At 39.6% G+C, this 23,049-nt stretch overlaps 1 protein-coding gene across 1 annotated transcript; it reads right to left on the reverse strand.

Moving 5' to 3' along the window:
• Positions 1-306: 306 nt before the first annotated feature.
• On the reverse strand, positions 307-14,750 carry ddx17 (DEAD-box helicase 17). The gene is made up of 13 exons (XM_079883301.1): positions 14,202-14,750; positions 13,829-13,985; positions 13,548-13,644; positions 12,847-12,980; positions 12,679-12,744; positions 12,386-12,527; positions 10,943-11,103; positions 10,533-10,705; positions 10,291-10,401; positions 10,145-10,206; positions 9,990-10,049; positions 3,516-3,743; positions 307-3,347 (listed from the first exon to the last, which is right to left on the reverse strand). Exons 1-13 carry the CDS (start codon positions 14,255-14,257, stop codon positions 2,818-2,820), a joined length of 1,977 nt encoding a protein of 658 aa, XP_079739427.1. The 5' UTR covers positions 14,258-14,750; the 3' UTR covers positions 307-2,817.
• Positions 14,751-23,049: the final 8,299 nt, after the last annotated feature.

The raw sequence follows: 23,049 nt of genomic DNA on the forward strand, positions 1-23,049 counted from the left end.
AAAGTGATTATATAAAAAGAAGTGGAAGCTTTCCAAGTGGAGAGCTGTTTGTAATGTGTGATCATACAAAATAATAATGCAATAATGCAAACAAACAGTCTTGAATGTTTGCATTGGGTGTAAGTAAGGTTAAGTCGTGTAATAATTGGTTAGTGCTATAAGGTAAGATGCAACGTGGTTAGCTTTTAAAATGGAAGTCACGTTAAAAAGGGTTCGTTTCTAGGGTTCCTAAACATTTTCCATTTCAAAATTCCAAACTTTTACAGACCTTCCAAATGATTTTCAGGCCATATTTAACATAAATGGTCCACACAGCATTATTTTCGATAAATAGTACAGTCATGTGTAAATATTTTTATTTTCTGTTTTTCACTGGTTTTCTCAAAGTGATAGCATGCGCTTGCATGATGAGAAGAAACCTAAAAATCTTATAACCTGCAAATATTCACCTCTGACACGTGACTTTGGTACTGTAAATGTGGTTTGATGTTGCATGATCACCAAACAGAAAAGTAGTCCGATTTAGATTGTTTACTCCTTTATCTGTTGCTGGTTTGAGTGGCACACGCATATTCATTTAGTGAAGTTTTAAAAGAGACTCATGGTAAAGAATTAATTCAGTCAGTCGTGTTCGACAGTCAAACCATCACTAAAATGTTGATATGAAAACATTGCTTGTAGGGCTGGGTATTGACAAATTTCACGATTCGATTTGATTTGGATTCTCAAGATTGTGATTCAATTCCGATTTAATCCAATTCAATTTGGTATCGATTAATTGGTGTATGTATTAGGTACAGTACATGGCAAATTTCCAAGGAAAAAATGTCTCAACTAATTCTGTAAACTACAGGGAACCCCAGTTGATACATTACTATAACATTACAGGTTAAACACATTTTAAATTATACAAAGGAAGTTTTTTTTATAATAATAATGTGATAATATAATTTTAATGGCATAATTATGTGTTCTAGCTGACTAACAAGATGGTCATTAAATGGTTTTTCTGAGGTAAATGTAACATTACAACAGGGGTGCCCAATCCAGTTCTAGGAGATCTACCTACCTGAGGAGTTCAGATCCAACCCTGATCAAACACACCTGTCTGTAATTATTAAGTGCTCCTGAAGATCTTAATTAGCTGCTTCAGTTGTGTTGGATCAGGGTTGGAGATGAACTTTGCAGGAAGGTAGATCTCCAGGAACAGGATTGGACACCCCTGGTTCACAAGCTGTATTATTGACGTCTTTCCGCGGTTGAAACACTGACTGAGCGATTACATGAGACTGATTTCAGTAAGTTGTACTTTATCTTTTAACATTCCTTCTGATGTTCATTCATGTTTATTTCATGCTGTAACTAGTAGTTAAGCGGAAGAGATGATCGGTTCACGTGTGCGCCGTGCTGCTGCTTCGCTTGAACTGAACCGCTATAGCGGTATTGTTTGAATTTCATAAATAAAATGGACAGAATATGAAAGCTCAAACTTATTTCATATCAAAATGAATAAAGCTCAAAGCTTATTGTGATTTATCGGATGGGAGGTACGCTACAATGTTCTGTTCATTCATTAACTGAATGAACAATAATTGTACTCAATAATTTTATACCTTAACTCATCTTTGATCACCAAAATTATATATTTAAATGTTTTTTCCTGTGAAAATGTATTCATGCCTTAAAATAGTTTGAATGTAACTCTACTACACCCTTAATTCATTTAGTATCCACGGATCGTGAATGTGCATGTTTGCAGGTTGATGACATAGAGTTGGCAGACATTGGCAGGAGGGTTTTCCAGGGTGTGTGGTTGAAGTTATCAAAATGGCTAAAAGTTAGCAAAACTAAGTAATTAAGAAATCAATGAAGTATCTTTAATGAAACAAATTACACTGCTTTAAAAAACTTCAATAATCATCATGAATAAGTACTGACCAACTGTAATCAAAAGATGTATTTAGGAAGATACACGTTAAAAAAGTAGATAAAAACTAAACTGACAAACTTAAGATGCCTCGTAGAAGGTTTTGCTTCAGGACAGATTTAAGAACCAAAAAACAAGTATTGTATTAAACAAGAGGCCTTTCTCTCAAGACTCTGGACCACTGGCTTAAAGCTGCAGTCGGCAAGATTTTTTGATCATATTCACTGAAACAGACACTATGCTCCGACAGAACAACATCAATCAGCTGGTTTTAGAAAAAAACACGTGCTTCTACCTCCACCTAGAGCCTGTTATTTGTTTTGCAAAAATCCACTGCTCCCGGTTCTTTTGGTCCAATCAGCACAGGGCTGTGTGAGACCTGACTGTCAATCACAGTTCGTGCACATGCCACAGATCCCCCCTCCCCCTTCGCCACCTTACAATATCACATGCACACGCCTGAAGTTCGCAGGTGTGTTGGATTGTACGAAGCGGGATGGCGGAGAGAAAATCTACTAACAAGCTTCCAATTCCTCGGTTAACTCTGAGTACTCCATGGTTTTGATCGATGCTAAAGAGAGGGGCACGTTCACAGAAAATCTGGTGCACACGCACTGACGAGCACGAACTCGATGGGAGGGTGTTCGGTGGTTGTGGGGGAGGGGTATGAGAGTTGTAAATATTAAAAATTTTGGCTAAATCCCCTAAATCAGCCAGGCTTGCCAACTGCAGCTTTAATTAAATGCAAAGCCATCCTTTTCTATGACAACACAAAAGAAAATAAAGAGCCCACCATATTACACAGCTATATTCAAATGCTCCGACTGGTAGCAGGGCAGGTTACTATTGCAAAAAGAAAAGGTTTGAAAAGACAGCAATGCCTCTGGATGCTACTTTCTGGGAGGGGGAGGAAGGGGTGGTGGTGAGGCAAATGGGTATGGGCCAGGACCCATGAAGCCCATGACAGGCTGTGGTGGAGGAGGGAACTGTTGTGCCATGAGTGGTTGCGGACCCGGCCCAGGCTGAGGAGGAGTTGGAGGCGGCGCTCCAAACAGACCTTGGGGAGGTCCAGCCTGATCTTGCCCTCCCGCTCCCCCACCTGGATGTGAGCCTCCCCCTCTGGAGCCATACTGCCCCCCTCCTCCACCCCCATAGCTCTGGTATTGGTCACCTCCTTCACTGTTGTAGGAGGGTCCTGAGTTGTAGTTGTTTCGTCCATCCCTATTGCGATCTCTGTAAGAAGAGGACAAACGGTCGTCACGGCTGCTCCCACCTGACCTTCCATCGCGGCTAAAGTTACTGCTGCGGCTGCCCTTGTTCCCCCCAGATGCAGAGCTCATACGCCGATCACATTCGTCCTGGTACATCATGTTGGGGTTATTTGAGCTTGAGTTGTTGCCACGGTAACGCATCCTTCCACCTATGGAAGTAGCCAGTGAGAGGCCAGAAATTAGGTTAGAGATACGAGAATTTGAAATGTGAAAAATAACTAAATGGTGCCAAACTAGACTGGGAATCTAGATCTCTCAAGGACATGAAACAAACTAAAATATAACTGCCCAACTGCAGCTCATCTTGAAACTCTCACCTCCCCCACGGCCTGTGTCCACCAACTGCAGTAGTTTGGGGTTGATGGCCTGTCTAGCCTCCTCAAGAACTCTGACCAGATCACGAGCCTGCCGAAGGTTCCCAGGTGTGAAGAAGGTGTAGGCTGTACCTTTGTTGGTGCTACGGGCTGTGCGCCCAATGCGATGAACATAATCCTCAGAAGAGTTTGGATAGTCATAGTTGATGACAAATTTAACATCCTCCACATCTTCATGGGGACAAGGTAATTTATGGAGGAAGAAAAAAGGTAGAAATTAGTGAAGTAGACAGAAGGAATGGACCATTGCCTAGTTCACTGCGACAGCAGTACTGGAATTATTCACTCATCTGTGTTTGGGATCTCTTCATGGATTTTACAGGCATGGCTTTGGAGTAAGTTTGTCTATCAATAATCTTTCAATAAGACAATTGGCACAGATTTTTTGACGTTTTTAAGTATGCTGTCATCAACAGTCATAAATATCCAGGTGTTAATTAATATATAAATGTATATATAAAACTAGTGATGCACCAAAATGAATTTATTTTATTTGTTCACATTCAAAGGACATTTACTGTTGAATTTGAAAGCTCAGACTCAAAAGTAACAAAGCACAAAGGTTACTGTTGTTATTATTGGATTGTATATGCACTACAAATAATGTTAAGTTAAGTTTTGCTAATGTATCAATGGAAAAAACTTAGACTAAATGATCGCAGTCCATCAAAATTAAAATCTTTAAAAAAACTAGAAATTTACATTGTCATCCCAGCCCAAGTTATAGCTTATTCACGTTGTGTACACAAAATAAACACTGGATTCATTTAAAACACACCATCAGAAGAGTGCTAATTAATGCACCATTTCAGTCAATGAATTCTTCCCTCCAAAACTGAATTTCGGAAGCTGAAATTTCAGTGCATCACTACTACAATATTAATCATTCAGATAAAGGTCTGTCTTTATTCAACCTAAAGACAGGGTCTCACTAGACGATTTTTCAGTCGATTTCTAATGGTCCCAGGTTTTGGAAAACAGCGTTCGCATCATCCAAACGAACTGAACACTGATGTCAAACAAAACCAGGTGCGCACCAAAAAGTGCTAGTGTGAAAGCACTGAACAGAATAGTGTGAGACGATACAGAATAGTGTGAGACGATACGATATATATATACATATACATACACTGCTCAAAAAAAATTAAAGGAACACTTTGAAAACACATCAGATCTCAATGGGGAAAAATATCATGCTGGATATCTATACTAATATGGCCTGGGTAATGTGTTATGAACGAAAGGATGCCACATCGTTTGATGGAAATGAAAATGATCAACCTACAGATGATTGAATTCAAAGACACCCCGGAAATCTAAGTGAAAAAATGATGCAGCAGGCTTGTCAGTTTTGCTGAAATTTCATTGCAGCAACTCAAAATGGTACTCAGTAGTTTGTATGGCCCCCACGTGCTTGTATGCATGCCTGACAACGTCGGGGCATGCTCCTAATGAGACGACGGATGGTGTCCTGGGGTATTTCCTCCCAGATCTGGACCAGCGCATCACTGAGCTCCTGGACAGTCTGAGGTGCAACCAGGTGATGTCAGATGGACCGAAACACAATGTCCCAGAGGTGTTCTACTGGATGTAGGTCAGGTGAGCGTGGTGGCCCTTCAATGTTATCATTCCTTCATCCTCCAGGAACTGCCTGCATGCTCTCGCCACATGAGGCCGGGCATTGTTGTGCACCAGGAGGAACCCAGGACCCACTGCACCAGCATAGGGTCTGACAATGGATCCAAGGATTTCATCCCAATACCTAATGGCAGTCAGGGTGCCATTGTCTAGCCTGCAGAGGTCTGTGCGTCCCTCCATGGATATGCCTCCCCAGACCATCACTGACCCACCACCAAACCGGTCATGCTGAACAATGTTACAGGCAGCATAACATTCTCCACGGCTTCTCCAGACCCTTTCCTGTCTGTCACGTGCTCAGGGTGAACCTGCTCTCATTTGTGAATACCACAGGGCACCAGTGGCGGACCTGCCAATTCTGGTGTTTAATGGGAAATGCCAATCGAGCTCCCTGGTGCTGGGCAGTGAGCATAGGGCCCACTAGAGGACGTTGGGCCCTCAGACCACCCTCATGAAGTCTGTTTCTGATTGTTTGGTCAGAGACATTCACACCAGTGGCCTGCTGGAGGTCATTTTGTAGGGCTCTGGCAGTGCTCATCATGTTCCTCCTCGCACAAAGGAGCAGATACCGGTCCTGCTGATGGGTTAAGGACCTTCTACGGCCCTGTCCAGCTCTCCTAGAGTAGCTGTCTGTCTTCCTGGAATCTCCTCCATGCTCTTGAGACTGTGCTGGGAGACACAGCAAACCTTCTGGCAATGGCACGTATTGATGAGCCATCCTGAAGGAGCTGGACTGCCTGCGCAACCTCTGTAGGGTCCAGGTATCGCCTCATGCTACCAGTAGTGACACTGACCCTAGCCAAATGCAAAACTGGTGAAAAACAGTCCGAAAAGATGAGTAGGGAAAAAATGTCAGTGGCCTCCACCTGTAAAACCATTCCTGTTTTGGGGGTTGTCTCACTGTTGCCCATCTAGTGCACCTGCTGTTAATGTCATTAACACTAAAGCAGCTGGAACTGATTACCAACCCCCTCTGTTACTTAACTGACCAGATCAATATCCCAGGAGTTTAACTGACTTGATGCTATTCTCTGATTAAAAAGCGTTCCCTTTATTTTTTTGAGCAGTGTATATATATATATATATATATATATATATACACACACATACACATACACATACATACATACATACACATACATACATACACATATATACACACATACATATATATATATATATATATATATATATATATATATATACATACATACATCATACATACACACATATATATACATATATGTGTATATATGTATGTATGTGTATGTATGATGTATGTATGTGTATATATATGATGTATATATATAATATTCTATTATATTTTTTATATATATATATATATATATATATATATATAAATATAAATATATATAATATATATAAATATATATATATATATAAATACATATATATATATATATATATTTTTTTTTTTTTTTAATGCCTGTTTTCAATCGACTAGTGAGAAACCGCCTTTAAGGAGACCAACACTATACAGTAAAATAAATAAATAAATAAATAAATAAATAAAAACTTAGCTTTGAGTACTCACCTATTCCAAAGATAAATGGTTAATCTAATCTTTAGTATCTTAAGTATTACATGAACTATCAATGTAAATTAACAATGATTCAGTTTATATTTAGACTATTTGTAACCAGCAATACTTTAGGTAGTATTAAAGAGGAGAAATGTCAGGAGTTCATTAAACATAAGGTGAAGGTTTTTTTTTTATTTATTTTTTTTGACATCTTAAAAGTCTGTTTCTTATTACAGATTAAAAGGGGCTCTAACAACACTGCTATTGACCCTAAAAGAAAACAGTCTCCTTTTGGAAAATGATAATGATAGTTTATGCTATTTTAGATATCTAAAGAATGCAACGTGCTAAAATGGAAATACAGTCATGTATAATAATGACCTAATATACCATGGCACTTACCACACCCATTCAAACAAACTTAAAGGACATTTGCCACACTATGGAAACAGTTCTCATGAACAGGGCAGTGACTAGGGCATCATCAGGTACTTACCCTAGGTTAGGTTACTCTTGGCTGGGATCAGTCCTGGGTCCCGTGGAGCGGCCCAAGAGGAAGAGGTTAATGTGGGCTCACGCGTTGAGCTGCCCCCCCTTCACCCTCGGCCCTGCCCCAGCAACGCCAGGCGGGAGCAGAACCGGCTCTGCCCCAGTTCTCTCTCTCTCGCTGGGTTGTAGGGCCTCCACAAACCGGACAGGACTGTATCCAGCACTCTTAACTTTCTCTCTCCCTCTCTCTAGAACTCTGTGGGCCATTCAGCCCCAAAACTATCTTAGGGGCAGACTTTCCTGGAATCTAACAGAGCCATGAGGGGCCATAGTATCCTTTTGAGATAAAAAAAAAAAAAAAAAATTATGGTCAATCCAGATTTTGAAGAAGGAAAAAAACAAAACAAGAAAAGTAAGTTAGTCGATGCCGCTAGCCCATAAGACTAGATAAATACGGGCGCAGCTGAGGGAGTTTATCCATATCAAGCCCTGTGCTAGTGTCTGGTAACATGGTAGAGGGAGGCCACTGTGTCAAATTGGCACAGCATGTCTGGGCTGGCAGTTAGGAAGTCAAAAATCCTGAAGGGGAAAAAGAACAATAATAGTGTAAGACTCTCTAAAATAACCCAAACATACCCAGACAAAACAAATTAGCAATTTCTAATATTTTTGTGAGGTCATTGTTCACCCAGACATGAATGATTCCAGAAAGAAGTTTTGCACAAAAAAAAAAAAAAGTAAAAAGTTCTGACCAACTCTATTCTGACCATGACTACGGATTAACATCTTCCAAGATAACAGGACACTTGTACACAATTTGTTCAGGAAGGAGACTGGCATTAGGACCCAGGGAAGAGGAGGGAAGGATAGCAGCTCCCCTAGATCCGTGCTAGGGTCAACAGCGAGCCGGTGAGCCCCACATGTGCGAGGATTTTTACATTAGTAACAAGAAACAGACAGCACAAGTTTATCATGTTTGGAACAGCTTGATTGTGGAATTTGGAAACTGACGAAGCAGCCCACCAGTCAGTCACCGTCAGCCCAGAGTCCTTTTTACCATTAAATGTGAACTTGACGTGTCAATAAATATTTTTTCTTCCCAGCCTTCACTTGTTTTGAGCAAAGTACATAAGAGAGGAAAGGACAAGAGTAAAAAGATCAAACCAAATGTTCCCAAAATGAATGTGATGTTTTTCCAACTGTAAAGAGAGAAGCCATTAAGGTCTGAACCAAAATAATCCTAAACAAATGGTAGAATTCTATTTCTGTTCTATTTCTAGGTGTTGAAACTATAGATATAAATTTAGGTTAAAAACTGTTCTTAATGTCTATCCTCCTCCTAAAGTCTGACAAGTCTTAACCTGAAAGCATATTTTTTTGCATTCCACTTCATATTGTGGGCAGTCCATATGACAATTTTCCTCCTCAGCACAATCCGCAGATGTCTGTGCACATTGTCTACATGCAGCCCTATTTTTGTATCTGTGGAGACTTGTGTGCAGACAACAGCACATGTGCAAGCGATTTGAGCGGTTAAAAAAAGAAAGGTCCACTAGATGCACAAGATGAAGTAGAATGTGGAAAATGAAATAGACCCTTCAAGTACACAAAACACTGTTCTCTGTTCATCAACTGGACAAAAAGTAAAAGGGGCGTTCACACCGACACAGATTAAATAACTGGATGTAGCCAAATCTCTGTGCGGTTGTGTTGAGAATTCCTACTTGACTGATGACTATCCATCTGTAGTCTCAGGTAGAGGATCACAGTTAATTTTTAGTAAGTTGAGTTCTACTTAACTTCATTGCATTGCCACAATGATGGAAACCTTCAATTCTCTCAGAAAAGGAATAGCATGGCCATTGTAAATAGTTGTCAATCTGAACACTCCTTCACCTTCTCTAAATTCCCCCAGAGTGAGGCATGATATATGTATTTGTCATATTTTATTTTCATGTCTATAATATCTTCACTATTTTCTGTAGTTTTGAATCAATGTGTACTGTGAAAAGCATTATACAAATACTTTTCACTTGATATATTTGAAAAAAAGTTCACACTTGACCGGTTTGGTCCAATTAAAACAAAAATGTATTGCTTTCTTTTTTGGTCCGGACCAAAAGAACTGAACAACAAGTGTGAACACACTCTAAGGGACATGGGACTTGGCTATGTGCATTGACCAAGTTTCATTGTTACCAATAAGATATGACATTAGTGCACTTATTTATCGATCAACATTTAGGTGTCTGTCTGACATAATTACTTGAAAAAATACTTTGATTAGCTGTTTGCAGGGATGCAAACTCATAAGGTGTGAAAAAGGTCAAACAATTACATATCTGAGGACATGCTTGAGTGGGAATTTCTCATGAAAGAAATTTCTAGCAAACATTTCACTTAATTTTAATGATTTAATGTATTTTAGGCTAAAGCTATTATACTCAAGTTTTCGGGTCTCACAAAAGCGATTTTGCTTTCAAAACATAAACTGTCTCCCCAAAAAAGATGAGCAGTTTGCAGCCCTGTGTTTGTGTGACTAGGAATGACATCTGCTTAAGCAGTGCATCTCTATGGGCACAAAGTTTGAGCATTCCACAATTATGTGACAATGTTGTACATGTCAAAGTGTTGTCTATATATTATCTACATTATTTAGTGGCGATCAGATAATCATTCCGTTTAGAATTTTAGACCAAAAAAAATTAAGAAACTGTTCTGAATAAGTATCAAGTATCAGACCATACCCAGACCCCGTGAGGCAACGTCAGTAGCGATCAAAATTGGAGCTTTTCCACTGCGGAACTCTGGAAATACATAACACACAGCACAACAAAGTGAGAACTGTCAGGAAGAAATGTAACAGCCTGCTTCAATAAAATGTGAAGCTTAAAAACTTCACCTGATAGTACCCAGTCCCTCTCTGGTTGGCTTTTGTCACCATGAATACACATTGCAGGCCACCTGGATGAAGACAGAACACACATTGCATCAGCATACTATATGATTTTATAAAAACCTTTAAGAGGGATTATAAAGATCTCTCACCCATCTCTTCGCATTCTGCGAGTCAGTTCATCACAACGTTTCTTTGTCTCGACAAAGATGATGGTTTTGTTCTCCTTTTCAGCCATGATTTCCTCCATCAGCTGAATCAGCCTTTGAGCACAAACATTTCTTTGAAACACTTTCATCTTGATTTATACATACAAATAGGAAAGTAGACCAACACAAATCGCAATGACTATAATAAAAGCTCAATAAATTTCATGTCCAATACTTCAGCTCACTTGTTGTCTTTTTCATTTTCCATGCAGACATCCACTATTTGCAGAATGTTGTGGTTTGCGCTTAGTTCTAGAGCTCCTATGTTGATTTGGACATAGTCATGGAGGAAATCTTCAGCCAGCTGACGCACTTCTTTAGGCCAGGTAGCACTCCACATGAGAGTCTGTCTGTCAGGCTGAAGGAAACAGGAACCGCAGTAAACGTAAAAGATTGAGCTTGATATGTATTCAGAGGAAAGTGATTATGGGTAGCAATCTTAAACACAGACCAGGACAATTTTTTGAGTGCATAATCATTGCTGATTAAAATTCTCAGTCTAGCATTGCTGTATGTGTAATGTTAACATCCATGAACTGTCAAATTCTGTTTCAAGTGAACACTGGAGACTGTTTCACAAAAGGACAGAACTTACTCTAATTTGGTCAAGAATTTTGCGGATTTGGGGTTCAAAACCCATGTCCAACATACGATCAGCCTCATCTAGCACCAGGTAGGTGCAACGGCGCAGGTTGGTTTTTCCTACCTCCAGGAAGTCGATCAGACGGCCAGGTGTGGCAATGCAGATTTCAACACCTTTAGGAGGTCAAACATTGTTTATTGAAAGGAAAGCCCTTAACTATTCCTGATTAATTTACTTAGAAAATATTCACAGTTACTATTACACTAGTCCAGGAAAAGGGCTGAGAACCACAGCTCAAGACAACTTTTTTTCTACACTCCATGACGCTTTGCATGACTTATGGGAGTAACTTCCATTGAACTGTTAACAATCAGCAACTGTCAATGAACTTGTTTAAAGGGATAGTCCACTCTAAAATTAAAATTAAGTCATCATTTACTAACCCTAGTGGTGTTCTAATGCTGTATGCCCTTCTTTTTTTGGGGACCATAAAAGGAGAAAAAATGGCAGTTAATAACAACTAGCATCAAGCTTTTTAAAAAAGAAGCAAATGTATCACAGAATGATCCCATGTGACACGTGCCGTATATTCCAAGTGTTCTAGGGGTATATGATAGGGTTTGTAAAAAAAAAAAAAAAAACTACTTCTGTCCACAGCTAAAACTGTGCACGTTCGTGAGACTCTAATAGCGCCGCAGTTCACTCCATCTTGCCCAGAAATAACAAACAAGTTGTGAGAAATTAAGATTGATAAATACACGACATGAAAAACAACGCCTAGAAGTCCCCAAAAAGTACCGCTGTATTTAATACGTGTAAAGATTAACGGACCAGAACAACGTATGTCTGATGACAGTCAGAATGACAGGAGACAGATGTGAACGTAAGTGTTGCATGAGATCATTCAGTGATACTTTTGTATCTTTTTTAAAAAGCATGATGCTGGTCGCTTTTCACTGCCATTTATATGATGAGCACAAGTGGGACAATTGTTTTTTTTTTTTTTTTTTTTTTTAATTCTCCTTTTGTGGTCCAAAAGAAAGAAGGGCATACAGCATTGAAACAACAACAACACCGACAATTATGACTTAATTTTCATTTTAAGGTGAACACCCTTTAAAGCTCTATAAATGCAATATGCATTTTCAAACATAAATGGCACCATAAAGTCATAATTACTGGCAAACGCTGAGATTTAATTACACACATTTATAACCCGACAACACTGCATGTTTAAGAGTAAAGCATGGCACTATGTTCTTTTACACACATGCAGCTCATGACATTAGTGAGCTCACTAATGTCACTCTTTCAGTATCTCTGATAGGCTTGGTTCATAGGAATTAAATGAATAATAAAACGTTCTCAGAATAATCATGATTCAATTTTGAGCATTAACAATAGGTAAACTGTATTTTTTGTTAGTGTGTTGTAGATGTTGGTCAGTTTCCATACCTCTTTCTAAATCTCTGATCTGTGGTCCTTTAGGGGCTCCACCATAAACACAGGTACTCTTGATTCGGGATGACTTGCCATAGTCATAAGCCACTTGCTGCACCTGCTGGGCTAATTCACGTGTGGGTGCTAACACAAGACACTAAACAGAACAGAAAGCAGGAAATGGAAGGATTGAAAAATGTACTAACAAAGTATTATGGATTCATTTTGCATCAACAACAGTACACCATTCTGATTCTAAATCAGTGCCTAATTCTACTTATTGTGGTAAAAGTTGTATGCCAACTTACGATGGGCCCATCCCCTCTCTCTGGGTATGGCTGATGGTTAATGTGCACTATGGCAGGCAACAGATACTGTGGAAAACATTGAAATAAGTAAAGATGAGTATACTTGGAATGGGTATTGCAAGTATGTGTGTTTTCGCTGGCTGTTGGTTGTAGATGTAGGTCTCTTACAGCCAGTGTTTTTCCAGAGCCAGTCTGTGCGATGCCCACCATGTCCCTGCCACTGAGAGCCAAAGGAAAACCTTGAGCCTGGATAGCAGTGGGCTCCTTAAAGTTCTGCTGCAGCAGCACTTCCATCACATATTCTTAAAAAACACAGAAACAATACTCCATATTCTTATGCGCAACCACTGCTCTACAAGACCAGAATATTTCAAAGAGCTCTTTTAACATAACTCAACAAAATTACAAAGCAATTTAGTTGTGGGAATTAGGCAGCAGAAGCAATGAGGAAAAAAAGAGTCACAATTTCAGACTCAAATTTGGCCAAATGCAGTTTAAACGCAAATCTTAATTAGCTTAGATAGGTGCACAAATATGTTAAATATAGTAAAGAATTATTTTGTAAATTAATGAAGACTAGAGTAATCACCCTTTTCCTGACCCTCTGTTTCCTGTACAGAGCCTATGCAGTTTTCACTTAAACATGCATGTTGTGCATGCACAGCAAACAAAAAATTTATAAGACAACTCATTATTCCAGAGTCTTATAAAATATTTGTTTCAAAATGAATGAATTGTTCATGAACGACCCATCACTAGCAGAAAATAATACAAGAAGAAGAAATTTTAGTAGTAAGTGTGTTTCCATCACGGATGAAGAAAAAAAAAAAAAAAAACTTTTTCAACACACTCATGTGAATTAAACTCACGAGGGAACTGAGCTTGATGGAAGTTGGTGACAGGCTTTGGACAGCCGGAGCCTCTGACGGTGATCTCTTTCCTCTTGCGATATTCTTCAACATCATACTATTAACATACAAAGATAAATATAAATAAAGCAAAAATGAAATAAAAGCAAAATGGTAGACCGAAAAGTTCACTATATTGATTTACCAAAATAACATAACGTTAATCAATAAGGTTTTTGCTGTAAATTAATTAATGAATTAATATGTACGGAAGCCCATTTCAGACTTAGGTTATTTATTACCTGACTCATGTGATGAACCTCTGGGTGTTCGCTGTAGAAGTTCTTCTCAAATTTGGGCAGCTGGTCCAGGTCCCATTTCTTCTTCCTCAGCCGATCTCCTGGATTCCCAAACTTCTTAGGTGGAGGTTGGACAACTCGACTTGATCCAAAGCGAGGCCTGTGAGAGATACATTTTTTTTAACTTTGAATCCTTTTCCTGGCAGTTATGAGCACTGTTTGAGATAAGTGTATACTATGAAAAGTAGCTAAATCTGTTAACGTTAACTGAAACCAACATAATAATTACCTAATATCTAATATCCAATTAAACTGATATTATTAAATGTTTTAATAGACACAAATAAACAAACATCAATTAAAAATAATGGCTCACCCTCTGTCCCGTCCTCGATCTCTGTCTCGGTCTCCATACGAGTTACTTCCTCTCATTTCCTTTACCCTACAGAAAGGTAAAACCCAAGAACGAAACGAAGTAAAGCTGGTCCTACCTGGTTTGTAGAAATGTAGTTATTTTTCTGATAAGCGGTAGATTTGTAAAATGTTTAATGAGGGTGTTTTAGACAAGGTTAGTGTGTAGAAAATCGGCAAGTATCTCCATACAGCATGAAAACAGACTTTTACAAACAACACACCAGCGAAAAATACACCAGCTTTGAGTTAGACAAACAACATATTCGTGCGTACTCGGTTCTGTAAAATGTCGTCTGCCACTAAGCAACTGGACCCGCCCCGTTTAATGTCGTAGAATTTTGTGCGTAGGGATGTATTGAAAGTACACAAACAACGCAACGAAACCTGCGTAGTGTGACGATGAATTCGCGTAAGTGCGTAAAAAACGGAGGTAAAAACAATGGTGAACCTAACGGATTTGAATATCTAAAGGAGGCTTTATCCAAATTAATTGCGCGTTGGATGACTGGACGAACGAATTTCGTATTTTAGATTAATATAAAATAATTACAAAACTGTTTTATAGCAGTCACAACAAAAGATAGGACTGTACTGTTGCTGTGTCCGAAACCGTTCCCTATCCACTAAATAGTGCCCTATATAGGGTGTCGGCCATTTTGAAGTAGTGTCCGAATTCTGAGTGAACAACTTCATCCCTACATTCGTTCCCACGTTTATATCAACAATGCACTCTGATTTTGAGCGTACACCCGACGTACACTCACTGAAGCACGAATTCTACCGTGGAGATGACCGAGCACGAGAGTTTATACGAAAGATGCAGTTTGCAGCTTTCTTAATTCTGTTTTAACATTTATTTCACGCTGTTTCTAGTTTCTACTTGTTTCTACTTTTTTTTTTTTTTAATTAATCATTACTTCATTAAAACATTCAAATATAGAGAGGCAATACTATATTGATGAAATTTTAAATTAAATGAAATTATATAAATTGGGTAAATTGTGTTTGATATTATTAATCATTATTAAAATATAGTATTTAGGCATTAAAGGTAGGGTAGGTAATCCTGTTCAGAAACATTTTTTTTTATACTGGGTGAAATGGTCCTTCCATTCTGATAGTAGTCAATACATTATGTGTTCAGAAAAAGGAATGGAAAAAATCTGACCTCTGTAGCAGCTGTAGGACAGTAAAAACTCTGACCAATCACTGCCATTCGGTGCGAATGTAAAGAACCAATCAGATGCCTTCATGTCTCGTGCCCGAGCACCACTGCGTGCACAGCCCTGCGTGCACTCATCATCACATGTCACCGTTCCCGGAAATATTCAGCAGCTCACTACACTAGGGGTGTTCGGTTCCGGTTTTTTTGGAGTCGACTCCGACTCCCGACTCCTAATTTTGGAGTCGGTGGAATCGACTCCTCGACTCCATTTACTTTGAATTAAAATAGGGTCAGGATTCAGAAGGTGCGTCTCAATATGCTTCCTCGTTTCCTCACTTCTCGCCAGGGCCGGATTCAGCCAGCCCCACTAGGGGGTGCAGGTAGAATATCAGGGGGGGCAAGTCATTTTTGGGGTGTCAAATCCCCCCAAACCCCTAAAATGCATAGAAATCTATACTAACTATACTATCATCATATCAGTTCATCTATTCATATATCTAAGGGCTAGGCGATTTTAGTAGCGCTGTGCCGAACCAATCATTGTGGGAACAGAGCCATGTTCCCAGACTTCCCACTGTTACCTACAGCACTTGTCACAAACATTAAAATAAAATAAGCCTTCACACACAGAATATAACCTAGCAGTCAAAAATCCCCCCCCCCCCCCCCACACACACACCTGATTCTGGTCTGATTCTAAACAAAATAATTAACATCTGGCTTGACACTGCTAATAGCTTAGCATTTCATTTAGTTTATGTTGTCTTTGAAAGCTGCTCTAATTTGCACCAAGGATTTAAACAAAAATGTATCTATATTCTGTTTGATTTTTTGTTTTAAAAAAACAATTATTCTGATAATTTGTTGTTAGTTCCTAGCTAATTCATTTCATATTGACAATATTATCTTTTGAAACTTGAAAACCTTCACTTTTTGTTTAGTTTGTAATATGTGTAACTTTTTTTTCAGTTATCTGAAAAAGTTGTGCTGTGAGGCAATAAATGAAGGGAAATTAAATTACAAGTGTCGACCACACTTTGTCGCTCCTTCTCAACAATCTCTCAGCACTCAGAATAAAGCTTTGAAAGTTGTCATGTTCCTTCAGTACGTCTGTCATGTTTAAAATCGGCGCATACTCGACTCGTCACTCGGTGCAAATTACAAGAGAAAGCGATAGAGAGATATGGAGGGAATGAGAACACGCTTACAGAAAGAGTAACCAAATAATTTCAGTGACTGACGGCGAAGGACACTCAAAACAGGAGCTGAGCTCAGCTGACGACAGTGTGTCTGCGTGCTCCGCTCTGCAGTGACTGACTGAGACGTGAAGCTCAGCAGGTTCACCACAAGCCGGTGAAGCGACTGGCCACGCCCTCCCTATGCATCTACCAATCAGTAGCTACTTTGAATGAGGGATAGAGAGCAGAGAGCGCTCACTGACCATTTTTCTTGAAATATTTTTTAAATTTGGGATCTTTGCATGCCATCACGTTTGGGGGGGCAGTCACGGCATTTGGGGGGGCATTGCCCCTCCTTGCCCATGCCTATATCCGGCCCTGCTTCTCGCTCGTATGTCCTACGACCCTGAAACCGATCGAGCTCCGCTCTCATGTAGGACATCTAAATTCTTTAATTCCACCGGGAGGAGGGCGAGGAACGAGGAGGCTTCCTGAGGAGTCAAGAGCGAGGATACAAATGTTTCCTATACTAAAATGTTTAATCAACTAAACCTTATAAATCCCCCTCCTTTTCACATCGCAGCTTCTTCAAATCATATTTAAGTGTGCAATATGTGAGTATTAATCATTAAACTTGTAAAAGCAGACTTGTTTTAGACAGTGTATTTATCTATTTATTTTGTATATTATTTTATATAATTTTAATGTAGTGAAGCTATGAACTTTAACTTAAAGGAGCTGTATGTAAGATTGTGGCCAAAACTGGTACTGCAATCACTTTCAAATTACTGTAGAGCAGTGTATCCGCTCCCCCTCCCCCCTGACTCGAGGTTGCCAGATATGCTGCAGGATCCAGCAGGAACGTAGGCTGCTACAAGGAGCTGCAGCTGTGGTAAGAGCAGCAGAGCTGGCAACCCGGATGCCGAAACACTTTTGACTTCGTGATTGGTAGATAGGTGGAGGGTGGGGCTTCAGGCCAAAACACAAGATGACAACATCAACATCAGTTGAGGGCTGCAAGTTCACTTTTTAAATGACAATATCCTGGCCGTACTACTGTTGTCAGCGATATAAGTATTTGAAATGAACATGATTTCTTAATGTCTAGTGACATATCAGGGCCATTTTATGATTAATTGAAATACATTTCTTACATACAGCTCCTTTAAGCATGTTTAACTTTATTTTTTAACTTTTTTTGTTTAACATTGAAAAATATTAGTTATATTATTACCAATAATAACTGTTGTTTAATAATAGTTTTTAATGCACTTGTCATTTAATAATAGAAAATGAACTTCATATAGAGTGAGTACATGCCATTTCACTAATGTTAATGTTCCATCCTCGCATCCTAAGGGGATGGAGGTAAGAGGAAAGGAAACAAGGATGCATATAAGAATTGACAAGCACACAAAGCATTACATAGTTTTTGTTATACACTTAATTTACTCCCTTCAGTTTTCAGAAGTACAACACTAAACACTATACTCTTATTTACACAGCACTTGTCTTTTAATGTCTTATTTAGGGATAACCTACATGATTACATACATATATATAAATATCACCTGAGTTAGAGAATATTGCACTAGACAGTGGGAGTATTGCACTTACAGGCATATGCCTTGGGGGCATGTTAAGTGTTCAGAAGGGAAATGGCCTGTGGAAAGAAACTGTTCCTGTGCCTGGATGTTCTTGTGGCCAGTGATCTGTGTCGCCGTCCTGACGGTAACAGTTCAAACAGGTGGTGTCCAGGGTGAGTGGAGTCTGTGATGATTTTACCTGCTCTCTTCCTCACTCTGGAAGAGTACAGGTCCTGGAGGGTTGGCAGGGGGGCACCAATAATCCTCTCTGCAGTCCGGACTGTCCGTTGTAGTCTCCTGATGTCCGATTTGGTAGCTGAACCAAACCAGACAGTGATGGAAGTGCTTAAAACAGACTCAATGACGGCTGAGTAGAACTGGATCAGCAGCTCCTGTGGCAGATTGAACTTCTTCAGCTGGCGAAGGAAGTACAGTCTCTGCTGGGCCTTTTTCACAATGGAGTCAATGTGATTTGCCCACTTCAGGTCCTGAGAGATGGTAGAGCCCAGGAACCTGAATGACTCCACTGCTTCCACAGTGCTGTTCATGATGGTGAGAGGGGGGAGTGCTGGGGTGTTTCTCCTGAAGTCCACGGTCATCTCCACTGTTTTGAGTGTGTTCAGCTCAAGGTTGTTATAGCTGCACCAGACAGCCAGCTGTTCAACCCCCAGTCTGTAAGCAGACTCGTCACCATTTTGGATGAGACCGATGACAGTGGTGTCGTCTGCAAATTTCAGGAGCTTGACAGAGGGGTCTTTAGAAGTGCAGTCATTAGTGTACAGGGAGAAGAGCAGTGGGGAGAGAACGCACCCTTGGGGGGCACCAGTGCTGATGGTGAGGGTCCTGGATGTGAGTTTCCCCAGTCTCACTAGCTGCTGCCGGTCCGTCAGGAAGCTGGAGATCCACTGACAGATTGAGGATGGCATGGAGAGCTGAGTCAGTTTGGCTGTGAGAAGATCAGGGATGATGGTATTGAAGGCCGAACTGAAGTCCACGAATAAGATCCGTGCATAAGTCCCAGGTCTGTCAAGATGTTGCAGGATATAGTGCAGTCCCATGTTGACTGCATCATCCACAGACCTGTTTGCTCTGTAAGCAAACTGAAAGGGATCCAGCAGGGGTCCAGTGATGTCCTTCAGATAGGCCAACACCAGTCTTTCAAACGACTTCATGACCACAGATGTGAGAGCGACAGGTCTGTAGTCATTAAGTCCAGTGATTTTAGTTTTTTTGGGAACCGGGATGATAGTGGAGCGTTTGAAGCAGCAGGGAACTTCACACTGCTCCAATGATCTGTTGAAGATCTGCGTGAAGACTGGGGCCAGTTGGTCAGCACAGGCTTTTAGACAAGCAGATGAGATGCCGTCTGGGCCTGAAGCTTTCCTAGTCTTCTGTTTTTTGAAGACTCTGCTCACGTCCTCCACGCAGACCTTAAGCTCAGGTTGGATGGCAGAAGGGGGGAGGAGAGGGGTTGCAGGAGGTGATGGTGGATGTGTGAAGTGCACATCAGAGCGGGTGTGAGGTGTGAGTCTGGGCTTCTCAAACCTGCAATAGAATGCATTGAGAGTGTCAGCCAGTTGTTGATTCTCCACAGATGGGGGGGATGGTGATTTGTAGTTGGTGATGTTCCTCAGGCCTTCCATACACTTGACCTTATTATGTCATATGGGATCCCTTGATCTCAAAGTTTCTGTGGAATGGCAAGAGGGCCAGAATTAAATCGACCACATTACAACGGCCTAAGTTAGAAGGTGGATTGGCACTCCCAAACTTAAAATTTTATCATTGGGCTTTTCAAGTTCGAGCATTACGTAATTGGGTGGATGAGAACTCCATGGTGCCCTGGAGGGTAATAGAGGAAACACTAGCAGTACCCCACAGATTGCAGGATCTTTTATATATTAAACATAAGCATTGGAAATTAAATGAAAGATTTGGAAACATAATATCATATTCCCTTTTAGTTTGGAGTAAAGTAGAGAAACTTCTTGGTGATGTGCCACAATATCATACATTATCTCCGCTTTGGAACAACCCACTCATTTTAACTGCAGGAAAACCCTTTATATTTATTCTGTGGGCGTCAAGGGGGATTAACACTTTAGGGAATATATATGATAATGGCCTTCTCTCCTTCCAGCAATTACAGCAGAGGTTTGACATCCCAAGTTCTTCATTTTTCCTTTATTTAAGATTACGCTCATCATTGATGGCTTGTGGTGTTAAGTGTGATGCTCAAATAGACTCTCATTTTCTATCAGATTGGTTTAACAACAGCAAGTGCGCTCGGGGATGGGTTACCAAGATATACAATGTACTCATAAATTCACATAGTAAAATATTACCCATTGAGGGGATTTGGGACAGGGAGCTTAATAAAACAGGTTCTCAACCAGACTGGCACAGGATTTGGTCAAATATAAACAACACATCTCGAAATTTAAGTCATCAATTGATCAACTTTAAAGTAATTCATAGATCGTATGCCACTCCTTACAAACGTTATAGAATGGGTTTATTATCAACTCCCAATTGTACTTTATGTCCGAGTTCTTCTGTTGGAAAAGTTTTGCATATGTTTTGGGAATGTGCGAAAGTGAACACGTTATGGACTCATGTGTGTGACATTATGGGTAAAATACTCTGGACTACCATAGTTCCAGATCCTTGTTTATGTTTGTTAAATGATGACACCATTTTGAATTTTAAAGTAACATATAGGAGAATGCTATTTTGTGGCTTTACAGCAGCGAAAAAAACAATTCTAGAATATTGGTTTAATTCAGAGATAAATTTACTGAAACACTGGTTGTTGAATGTGCAATCAATGGCTAATTTAGAATACTCAACAGCCAGATTTAACCGGGCAAAGCCCCAAACTGTGTCAGACTGGGGATATTTGGTTGTTGAACTGAATATGCTCCTTAAAGGACTATAACGTGTTTATTTGTTTTCTTTTTAATTGTATGGGCCCATCTTCTCTTTTGTCTTTTATGTTACTGGTATTAAGTGTGTACATATGTTTCCCTTGGTTTTGACTTTTTTATTTATTTATTTTATTTATTTATTTATTTATTTTTTTACTGTGGTGACGGACGGTTAGTGTTTGAGTGCTGTTTTGTCTATGTTTATGTTAACTTTCAATAAAAAGTTAATCACAAAAAAAAAAATGTCATATGGGATCCCTGTAGGCTAGATAATGTATTTATTGAAGATGCTTCCTTCTCTGATCATAAGCCCATTATTTTTACGATTCCTGATGTGAGTTCAGCCTTGGTTAAGAAGCATGCAGGCTCTTTTTCACGCTTTATAAACCCTCGTGCCGCCTCTCAGTTTAGTGAGAAATATCTAGCTAATTCTATTGAGTCGTCGATCTTGAATGCTGAGTCTTTCTATGGCCCTGACAATATACTTTCTCTGTTTTACGCAGCTTGTTCTGATATTTTAGATTCGATTGCCCCTTTGAAGATGAAACAACCAAAGCAAAAACTTTATTATTGGCTGGATGACAATGCCCGGTTCGCTCAGACAGGCTTGTCGTAAAGCGGAGAGGAGGTGGAAGCGCGATCGGTTAACTGTGTCATTTGAAATCTTTAAAGAGTGTCTGATTATGTTCCAGAATGCTGCTAAGTTAGCTAGATCGAAATATTTTTCCGAATTAATTGCTAAACACTTCCATAAACCTAAGATTTTATTCTCTACAATAAATTCAGTAATTAATCCAAGTTGCCAATTTCACAGGGAAGCCTCGGCAGAACTCTGTGAGAAATTTTTTTAAAAATTTGCTGATAAAGTGGCATTTATTCATTCATCTTTCACTATACATCTTTCAGATCAGTTTTTGAATTCGTTGGCTAGTCCGTTTTACTTTTATAATTTTCAGCACGTCTCTTTAACAGAACTAAATGACCTGGTTAACAAGATGAAGATAACGACTACACCACTTGACGTCATTCCATCAGAGATTTTAAAAGCAGCTTTTCCTATAATCGGCCCCAGTGTTCAAGTGTTGATTAATTCATCTTTGAACACTGGGGTAGTCCCAAATCGTTTTAAGCATGCGGTTGTTCAGCCTTTGCTTAAGAAACATGGTTTGGATGAGGGTTGCTTGAATAATTTTCGGCCTGTCTCTAAGTTATCATTTTTATCAAAACTTTTAGAAAAAGTTGTGTTGTCTCAATTGAACCTGTTTTTAAATACAGCTAAGTTATTAGAACCTCTTCAGTCTGGTTTTACTGCCCATCATAGCACAGAGTCTGCCCTGCTAAAAGTGCTCAATGACGTTTTAATTGCAGTTGATGTGGGTAAAAATGCTGTTTTGATTTTACTTGATCTTACAGCTGCCTTTGATACTGTTGACCATGATATTCTTATTAGGTGTCTAGAGCATTCATTTGGTATTAAGGGTATAGCCTTGAAGTGGTTTAGCTCTTATCTTAGAGACAGGTCCTTTTCTGTGCAGATAGGCAATTTTTCTTCATCTTCTACCCCTATTTTTTGTGGAGTACCTCAGGGCTCCATCCTGGGTCCGCTTCTTTTTAACTTGTATATGCGTCCACTGGGGGATATTGTAAGGAAGCATAATATTAATTTCCATTTTTATGCTGATGATACAGAGCTGTATCTCCCTTTGAAAGCTGCCGATTCCATTCAGACCTTGATGGATTGTATTCGGGACATTAAGGAATGGTTATCGATTAACTTTCTCCAACTTAATGAGGACAAAACAGAAGTTATTGTCTTTGGCCCACCAAAACTGAGAAATAATCTTACTAAGGAACTGGTTAACCATTTTCCCTCCGTTTCCTCTCAGGTCAGGAACCTTGGTGTCATTCTTGACTCTGAATTATGTTTAACCAAACAAATTAATTCGGTTGTAAA

This window comes from Squalius cephalus (assembly GCF_949319135.1).
Source record: "Squalius cephalus genome assembly, chromosome: 10".
Lineage (NCBI taxonomy): Eukaryota > Metazoa > Chordata > Actinopteri > Cypriniformes > Leuciscidae > Squalius > Squalius cephalus.

What these genes read in the sequence shown, in the direction of transcription:
- ddx17 (XM_079883301.1), bottom strand. Translation starts at nt 14,257, where the DNA reads ATGAGAGGAAGTAACTCGTATGGAGACCGAGACAGAGATCGAGGACGG. An exon ending in GAGGGACTGGGTACTATCAG is followed by an intron (nt 10,050 to 10,144) that starts GTGAAGTTTTTA and finishes ATGTATTTCCAG; the next exon opens with AGTTCCGCAGTGGAAAAGCT. An exon ending in CGTTGCCTCACGGGGTCTGG is followed by an intron (nt 3,744 to 9,989) that starts GTATGGTCTGAT and finishes GTCCCCATGAAG; the next exon opens with ATGTGGAGGATGTTAAATTT.